At 44.5% G+C, this 9,904-nt stretch overlaps 1 protein-coding gene across 1 annotated transcript; it reads left to right on the forward strand.

Moving 5' to 3' along the window:
* Positions 1 to 915: 915 nt before the first annotated feature.
* Positions 916 to 4,504, forward strand: UTP23 (UTP23 small subunit processome component). Its single transcript, XM_061995649.1, has 3 exons — positions 916 to 1,169; positions 2,945 to 3,119; positions 4,009 to 4,504. The coding sequence occupies exons 1-3, from the start codon at positions 982 to 984 to the stop codon at positions 4,393 to 4,395; spliced, it is 750 nt and encodes a 249-aa protein (XP_061851633.1). The 5' UTR covers positions 916 to 981; the 3' UTR covers positions 4,396 to 4,504.
* The last annotated feature ends 5,400 nt before the right edge of the window (positions 4,505 to 9,904 follow it).

The following is a 9,904-nucleotide window of genomic DNA, read 5'->3' on the forward strand; positions in this document are numbered from 1 at the left end:
AAGACAGCTGGAAAGAAGGATTTAATGACAGAAAAATACTGTCAGATCCCATGGAAAATACTCTCAATCACCTGTTTTTTGTACTTTTCATCCTATAAGTACTTTATAAACTATCTTCCCATTTAAACATTTTAATTTCTAGAATAGAAATTAAATGCATTCCTTTTTAGTTTCTCACAACACTAACCTGCTTGGAAGCAGATGTTTTCCTCATCTCCTCTATAGTAAAAGGACCAATATGACAGGTGGGAATTTGCTTAAATGACATTAGAACAGTCTGACTGAATACAGCTAACTGGTACCTGCAATTTTCTTGTTTGTGATAGAGTTGTCTCTGGCAGAAAGGTGTCTCCTGTTGCACCTGCATAGCAAGACAGATGTCTCCAATTATCATTTTGATGGTGTTATGATAGCACATCTCTTTGCCTGCCTAAAATACAAGCATTAAGTTCAGCTTCCTAACTGCTGAATGTCTGGTGTGCTCAGGTTTTCTGTTGGAGGAGTAGGCGCAATGTAGCTTTCTGAGTGCCACAGTGAAACTGTATTTTCTGTTTGTGGTATTGAAATGGAGAGCACAGGCTTCTCAACTTCCATTTTGTGCACACGGAGCAGACGCCGATGGAGCCAGTACAGGCAAGCCAAGAAGCAGGCACTGAGTAAGGCTTCCCAGGGAAAGGACGCCGATGTATCGTTAAACTACAGCCTCTGGGGCAGCAAATGTAATTTAATCACTACAGCAAACAAACAAAAAAAACAACATAAAAACGTGATTCTGATGTTAACGAACGGCAGGAGCAAACACGGAGCAAGGTACTAGTTCTCAGGCCATCTGAGTGAAACCGCGGCTGGGCAAGGAAACCCCATCACAGGCCCGAAGCGCCGGGCCTCGGGGGCGGGCGGCGGCGGAAGGGCCCGGCACGGCTTCCGGAGGAGCCGCCGCGCGGGGGGGAGGCCGGAGGGAGGCCGGGCGCCGGCGGCAGCATGAAGCTCACGCGGCAGAAGCATGCCAAGAAGAACATGGGCTTCTACCGGCACAACTTCCACTTCCGCGAGCCTTTCCAGGTGCTGCTGGACGGCACTTTCTGCCAGGCCGCGCTCCGCAACAAGATCCAGATCCGGGAGCAGCTGCCCGGGTACCTGGCCGGCGCCACGCAGCTCTGCACCACGCGGTACGGCGGCGGCTGCCGGGCACGGGCACGGGGTTGTGGGGGGACGCTGCAGCCTGCGGCGGGAGCGGGAGGAGGCCGCCGTGCGCATGCCCGGGGGGTCCCGAGCCGGGCGGGGGTGAGCCGGAGTGCGCATGTGCGCGGGAGTCGGGCAGGGGCTGCGGCGGCCCGTGGTCCCGCGCCGTGACGACTGGATGGTCACTGGGGCTGTTGTGGAGAAGGGTAGGGGCATCCCTCGGTACAAGCTGCCTTTCCGAGGATGGGAGAAACTGTTGAGGGGTGAGATAAGGCGAGGGGTAACACTAGTGTGTGAGAGACGGCCGGGCCAGACGCTTCGCACTCCCGGCGTCTTGGTGAACTGAGAAAACTGAGCCCAACTTGGCTGTCTTGGGCCAGGAGCGAATTACTGCTTTTCTGGAGTCTCAGCTTGCCAGTAAAGGTTCTTTCCAAAGTGTCTGTTCTCAAAGGAGGAAAAGGATGTGCCAGACAAAGGTGTGGAAGAAAGCATGTATGCTAAATACCTAAATTGCCTTGAAGTTACCTTTGTTTTCACTTGACTTTGTGTATGATAAACTCTCTCTTACTTGAATTTCTGTAATGACAGTATAGGCAACTGCCCATCATGGAGGCAGGTGTTGAAAATGTCAGGAAGATGTGTACCCTAGGCTACAAAAATAACAACCATCTTGCAAAGCATACAGAACTGGCCCATACTTATAGACAGTAGGAAGTATGGAGTCATGACCTTAGCTGTGAAAGGTTTGAGAATCACTTTGATACAAACCATATTTCAAAATGTCACTTTTTGCTTCCTTCTTTCAGCAATATCTATTGCTCTTTTTAACCTGTTTTCACTTCAAAACCCACCTGAATGAGTTCCTGTGTGATCTAGTCTAGGTAGTCCTTCTCTGGCAGGGAGCTTGGACTAGATGATCTTTCAAGGTCTCTTCCAACCCTTAAGATTCTGTAATTCTCTGAATGAACTTGTGTTCTCTGCTGTGAGAATGCTAAGTTGGTAATGCAGCACCTCAATGACATGACCAATGTTTCCCTGAGGAAACAAGCTGGCTCACTGTGAGAGTCTTTGCAAAAAGAAGAGCCTCGGGTCTCTATAAAGACCATCCTCAAAGGCTGAACTTTCTTCTCTGGAAAGAGAAATAGTTGCTATCATGTCCCTGAAGCTGTATTTCAAGGCCTTACATTCCTACCACAGCCCAGATTTAATTGTAAGACGTGGTGGCTGGAATAAGTTAGGCTTCATCTCATGACCTCTAAAGGTCTCTTCCAACCCCTACCGTTCTATGATTCTATGATTTTAGATTTACTTTTTATTCTCTGGTTGGAATGTTGTGGAGCCATAAACATCCAGGTTTTTAATCATATGGACAATCTTTTTTCTTCTGCTTGAGTCAGTAGGATTCTGATAGCAAGTTTGAGGCAGGGTGATGGACACTGGTACAGAAATTCACTTCCATGCAGCGATTAATCAGTTTGTGCTAAGTAGAGCAATTTTCTTTGTTATATATTTGTATATATTTGTTCATATGCTAGATGATACCTGAACACGTTGTTACTGGTTAATCTTATTTGGAACCAAGGAAATGTTGCTGATGTGTTCAAGTGTGCTACTGTTTCAGATTGCTGTGTGCCATTTAAAAATCACAGAGCCTGACAACTGGGCATTGCTCATTCCTAATTAATTCACATGAACCTGTTGCTGTTATAAAAAATATGCAGTTATTTTCTTCATTAGAAATCATCAATCTCTTGGGTTTCAGATGTGTTCTGAAAGAACTGGAGGCACTGGGAAAAGCACTGTATGGGGCAAAATTAATTGCCCAAAGATTTCAAGTTCGAAACTGTTCTCACCACAAGGATCCTGTGAGTGGTTCGGTCTGTTTGCTTTCCATGATTGAAGAAGGCAACCCTCATCACTTCTTTATTGCCACACAGGTAAATGCTCATGGGAATCATAACTCCATTTCATTTGAAGTGATCCTTTGATACCTTAGGATAAGGAAACCTACAGAAACATTGATTATGAGATTTTTCAGTAGCATGTGGGAATTAATCTTGTAAAGCCTTGCTCGTAAACGTTATTTGGTACTTATAAAGTAGGGTACCTTTTGTCTTACTTGGAACAACTAGATTTTTTTTTTTTAGCCTAGAAAGATATTGCTTAGTTTATCAGAAAGTGTAGAAAACATACTGACTACCTGTTGACAAGTACGAAAACAACTGACGGCTGGTAATTTAAATATTGCATGTGTGTGTTCATCCCTAGCCCTGGACTGTTTGCACGATGGTCTGAAAAAACTACCACAGAACTTCAACTTTAGGACATTTTGGAGGCTTTAACTAAAGAAGAAGAGTAGAACTTGTTTACAAATAAGAAACACTGGGTTTTTTCTTAGCTCTGTTGTTGGGACTGTGTGTATATATTACATAAAATATATATCAAGTGGTTTACAGTAGAATTCTTTATGCTTAATATACAAAGAGTTTAATATGACTTGTTATAAAAGACGTTGTGTAACTTCTTGTGGTGTACTACATACCAATAAACTGGGATTGTTTTCCTCAGGAAAAACATGTATGCTTATATAGGTGTTAAAAAGGGGAAATGTTAATCAATTTTCCATCAGAAGTATAGCTAACCAGAAGGAAAGAAATTGAAATTTAAATTGCTCTGAAAGGCACTACCACGTATATCTGCTAGATTAAGTTTCTTATCTTTTTCATAATGTAATTTATCTTCGTAGCTTTGAATTAAAAGTAGGTGCATTTGAATTGCAAATATCATTTAATCCTAAAATATTGACTAAAGTATTTAATTTTACAGGATCAGGATTTAGCAAACAAAGTGAAAAAGAAGGCTGGCGTTCCTCTCCTCTTTATTATTCAGAACACTATGGTGCTAGACAAACCTTCTCCTAAATCTTTGGCATTTGTTCAGAAGTTGCAAACAAATCAGCTTGTTCCAGAGCACCAAAAACAAAGTATACTGCAGCTTAAAGAAAAAGAAGGACTAGTAAAGCAAGAAAGTGAACAGAGAAGAAAACGTAAAAGGGCAGGTGGCCCTAATCCTCTCAGCTGTCTGAAGAAAAAAAAGAAGAAAACACAGGAAGGTCAGGAGCCTTCTGCTGAAAAGAAGAAGAGAAGAAAAAGAAAGCGAAATAGGGTTAAAGCAGAAGCCGTGCAGTCAGTGCAGAAGAATGAAGAAGAATAAACCCATATTTGTGAACAGTGTTTGTGAACAGGACTTGACTTTGCAAAGAGAAAGATTAATGTGCCATCATGTGAAATGGAGTTGTTAATATTAAAACTTGTTTTTATGAGGTGTTATTGCTCATTACTGCATCTCAGCATTTGCAGGTTATTGTCCTAGTAATTTATTCAGTAGTCTAGTAATTTTATTTTTGTCTTGGTTTAGGCCCATCAGGGGACAAAAGACCACGATTAGCCTCATGTACCAAAGACCTGAGAATTGCCAAAGGGCAGGGAGAGCTAAATTGCTGCTTCAGGTCCAGGACAAAACAGAGCAGGCTACTCGGCTTGGGGAAGAACACAGAAAATAATTTAATGCAACACCAACTAAAACATAACCTTAAACCCCCAAAACATAACCAAAATAAAACAACACAGAGTGGTACAATGATGAAGAGTCCAACTAGCCCTTTAAGACCACCTTCTCTCCACTCCTCCCCTCTTCCCAGACTCAGAGCCCTGATCCTAGTGTCTTTATCTCTTCCCGACCTGAACAGCTCAGAGGGGGAAAAAGGGGTTTCAGTCAGTCTGTTCTCCATGGTTTCTGCTATTTGCCTTTCCTCAGGGCAGGTGTGCTCCTCACCAGTCCTCCCTGCTCTTCAGTGGGGTACCTCACACACACGGCAGCCCTGCATGGGCTGCTCTGACATCCATTTATCCCAAAAGCTGCAGCTCCTTTCTGCCTCTCGCGTGGGGCTGCTCTGCGGTGCACAGGCTCTCCAGCACAGCCTGTGCCACGGCCGTCTCCCCACACAGTCCTTCAACCGTCCGGGTGCACGCACACGGAGCTGCGGGTGGCTCTCAGTCCTGCCATTGACCTGCATGGGTTGCAAGGGTACATCCTGCATTCTCACCATGGTTTGCACTGGAGTCTCTGGTCTGGTGCTCCTCCTTCCTCCTTCTCTGGTTGCGGGGTCCTCGTAGTTGCCTCCATCTTGCATTACTCTTACACCTCCTGCCAAGCACTTCAAATTCCCATCCCTAAATAGTGGTGGCAGAGGCACCAGATTGGCCCAGCCAGGCCAGAGGTGGGTCTGAGCCACCCAAGAGCCAGGAGAGAGTCCCAGAACTCTTTACCCAGTCTTCACAGCAACCCGCTCCCCCTGTTATCAAGAAAAAGCTGCTCCTTGCTAAACCATGACATTTGTGAACAAAATATTTAGGAACCCTCAAGTTTCATTATTCTCTCCAGCATCTTGATTCCTACCAGAATTTGTATGATCAGTAGCAGTTTTTCAGAAGTGCTTGTTGGGTTTCAGGTGGGGTTTGGTAGTATCCCAGACTTCCTTCTAAATCTCAGTTGCTATTCTTACTAAAACTAGCTTTGACAGTCATTCTGTTACAGAATGTGGAGTTGACCTAGAAGAGCGTCTCACCTGTCTGTATTGTCTGAATACAAAAGTTAACTTCTTTGGAAAGGTACCCTGAGGAAATTCCTAAATTACTCCATTAACTTGTATGAACCGATAACGTCTGTTCTTTGAGATCTTTATTAGAAGATCCTGAAAAGTCTGTTAGAATCAAAGAATCATTACAGTTGGAAAAGACCTTTAAGGTCATAGAGTCCAACCACTAACCTCACACTGCCAAGTCCATCACTGAACTAAACCATATCCCCTAGCATCAAATCTGCGCATCTTTTAAGTATCTCTAGGGATAGTGACTCCACCACCTCCCCGGGCAGCCTGTTCCAGTGCTCAATAACCTTCTTGGTGAAAAAGTTCTTCCTAATGTCCAATCTAAACCTCCCCCAGCACAACTTAAACCTATTTCCTCATGTCCTGTTTTTCATTACTGCAGAGATTGACCCACAAATGAATATTCTTGACATTGTAATGGCATCTCTAATGTGTCTAGTCGATCTTTAGTTTATTCTTCCTTTTAAAATGAGAAGAATAAATCTTGAAAATGCTGAACCATAGCACTGGCTGACACCTAATGCCATCACAGTATGGCACAGCAGCGGAGGATTCCTGAACTACAGCCTGTTGACATTGATGGGACTCACACCATGTTGCATTTGTTCCAAAGTCCTCTAAGGTTATGAGCAGAACAGATCTGAGTTGGAGGAGGGAGCTGCTGAGAATGTTTCAAGTACATGATTTTCCTGAGTAATGGTTTCCTGTGCCTTGTGCATTGGGTGTCATTAGGAAGCAGCAGTGGGTGATGGAGGTGGCATGACATAGGGGATGCTGCACGGATTTGCTGTGGCTTAGGTGTGCCATAACGGAGTTCCCAGCCACCTCACCAGGTTTTTAACTTCTCTGCACCTGTTTCTACTTAACCAAGATGTAATTCTTAAAAGGAAAGCTTGCTGTTTCTTCACCTACCTGAGGTTAAGCCCTTCAGCCTGCACATCACGCATTTGCAAGGGAGTTCCCATCCGTGTGTTATCTGCGCAGGTTCTCAGGTGCCTGAAGGTTGAATGCAGCTGTGATGTGTGGTGCTTTCTGTTGGCTTTTGAAACAGTATGGACAGTTGTTTCCTGGAGTTTGAGAAACCAGATGGGGTGGTGAGAGTTGGCCAGTCTTAGGGGAAGCTGCAGGGTTGTTCCCTGGGTTCTGCAGAGCTTTCCCTCCGGCCAGCGCCTGGGAGGTCCATGGGTATGTTCTATGCTTGCAGCATCTTCTGCTCCTTGCTGCTGCTGCTGCTGCTGTGGCCTTGGTTTGAAGCCCTTCCTCATGACACAGCTGCCTCGAGTGGGCTGTGCCTTTCTTGTACTATTCCAGAGCCCACCTGCACCTCAGGAGCTGAGTGTGGGAGGTGGAAGCAGCCAGGAAGGGTGCAGTATGCAGGATGAAAGCTTTGATTAAAATTTAAACCAGTCACGCTCATCGTGGTGGTGTTCCTACACTGACAGCTGATAGTGAACTCTGAGGAGAAATTCAGGAACTCAGAAATTCCTTAATGCAGCTTGTTTGTTTAATGTATATTGCCTTTCTCAAGCTGCCATGTTCCCTTCCTCACTTACTTGGGCACAGTGCCATGTTAATGCACTTTTGCTCCCCATTCTCCCTGAAAAACTCCTTGTATTTCTCCCCCTTCCCAAACCCCTCTCTGCAGAAAACACTGCTGTAAGTAAAGGTTGGAACAGACAACAGAGATGGTTCATCTTCAAAATCTCATTCTGTGTCAAAAGTATATTAAAACTCATTACCAAAAATGCCGTTTTTAAGAACTGTGGGAGTTTTTTAAAGAAAACACACCCTATTTACAGTAGTCCCTTTCAGTGCTGTTGAAACACAAAGCTTAAAGACACTTTTTTTAAGACCATAGACAGACAAAAACATAATTACTAAAAAAAAAAAAAAGACTATTTTAATAGTCCTCTAATGACTTCCACCTTAAGGAATTTAAAACAATATTTATCTGTGTTTCCTTAGTACTTTGCTAACACAAACTGAGTCATGGTGCTGCCGTTGGGAAGAACTGGAAAGAAAAGAGAGTGAGCTCTTGAGAGAAAAGCTGTAAAATGTGTCTGCAGCATAGCTGCAGCTCTCCTCTGGTGAGGGAAATAAATAACTTCTTCTTTCAGTTTTGGAAGAGAGCTGCTGCAAGCAGAGGCAATCAGACCATGTGTTGTTACCAGTTTGAAATTTGAAAGAACCATCCCCTGGCCTAGTTTCCAAGTGAAACAAGCCGGCCAGGCCGAAGCTGCTGGGCTGTGTTGACATCATTAGATCAGTGACAGGGCGTCCAGCCCGTAGCGGGGTGTGAGGCTGGTGCAGACTGGCCCTAGCCAGGCCAGGTTCTCATGGCGTGCACCAGTGTGGCTGCTGGCCACAGGCCCCGTGCAGGGCCTGGCTGTGCTGCGCTGCCTCTGTCGCACGGGCTTGGGTGGGGGTTTAGGTGGCCTGGGCTAGAAACCATACCCAAGTCCCTCTAATAATGCAGCAGTATGTGTCACTGGGAGTGTCACAACCCTGGGTGCTGTGGAATGCTGTGCTGTGGAGCGAACGTGTCCTTTGTAGCCATTCAGCTCTGTGTGCTGCCCAAGGTCACAGTGGCCAGTCCCACTCGTTTATCAATAAATGGTCTCGGGATCTGGCTGTGTCTGTGCCACAAATGGTGTTCCCAATGCGACTTTTCTAATAAAGCTTAGGATTGTTTTGCTGTAGCATGTTGAAGGGACTGGTTTTGGTTTTGGAACTACAGAAAGCCAGAGGTAAATTAAAAGGAGGCTGAGCAAAAACTTCTTTGGTAAATATATACCCTGAATCCTATGCAGTGCCTCACTAAATCCTTTTTTTAAAAAAAGAGAGAAATGAGCACTGTTGTACAGTACAGTGTATGCTACATGTGCAGAGTAATAGAAGAAGAAAACAATAATGCTTCAGCCACAGTCTTCAGGGCATTAATGCTGAATTTACGGCAGTCTCATCTACCAGCAGCAGAAGATATTTACCCAGACTGCCTGCCAATTCAATTGGCTGGATTTATACATTGGTGAGATTCGGTATTGTACAATAAATCTCTCCCTGAGCATCTGTTAACAACAGTAAATGGATGAGTTAATTAGAAGCTTCTGGAACCTGTGATGTTTATGAATCATTAAAGTAAATATGAATATGGTATGACTTGAATAAATACATTCTAGTGGTGAAAACAGGATGTCCAGTGCAGTCCTGCTCATTTGTTTTCAGCTACACTGATAACAGTGTGAATGACTTCTGCACCAACTTTAGCCTGTTCCTGAGGTTTCTTAAACATGTTCTGTCAGATACAAGATGAAGAACGTCAGAACATTGCCATTATTTATACTTATTGCGTCTTCCATACAGAAGTTTCACGAGCAGCTACTGTATATTTCATACCTCTGTGTGGGCGTAATATCTCACCCAGGGGGCAGCCGGAGATACGCAGATAAAAGCCCCAGCAGGTGTTATCATTTACAATTTGAGGGAGAAAGATTGCAGTGTTCCAAGAGAGAATGACAGAAAGCAAAAGTTTTCATACTCAGAGAGTCAGGAGAGGGAGAGAGACTGCACCTTGTGATTTAGGAATGGCCTAACTAATGCCAGCAGAAGGGCTTGTGATGTATTTCTGGTAATTATTATGTCTGTGTGCTTCGAGCACCAAATTTGTCTCTGAGAGCTCAGCTGTCTGCCGACGGAGGCAGTCATTTTGCAAAAGTTGCTACAGCTTGTTACAGAAGAGACAGGCTGGTCTCTCTCGGGGGGACTTTATTTTCCAATTCCTTCTCCCATGGTTGAGAGGGAGAGCACGCAGCTGCACTCTGTGTATGGATACAGCGAAACAATGAAGCTGTTAACAGGGGTCCAATTAAAAGCAACCCAGACCCAAGAGCTTGGAGGAAGAGAGGGTAGATTAGTTACTGGGATTTGAAAGAAACCAAGGAAGAGTGAAAAATATATGTAAGGGTTTCTGGGTGTTAACAGAAGGAAAGAATTGGTCAGTAGCAAAAAGTGAACGAGAAATGGCTTTGCGGTCAAGGAGAGGAAGAACAGAAT

Source organism: Colius striatus, chromosome 4, assembly GCF_028858725.1.
Source record: "Colius striatus isolate bColStr4 chromosome 4, bColStr4.1.hap1, whole genome shotgun sequence".
NCBI lineage: Eukaryota > Metazoa > Chordata > Aves > Coliiformes > Coliidae > Colius > Colius striatus.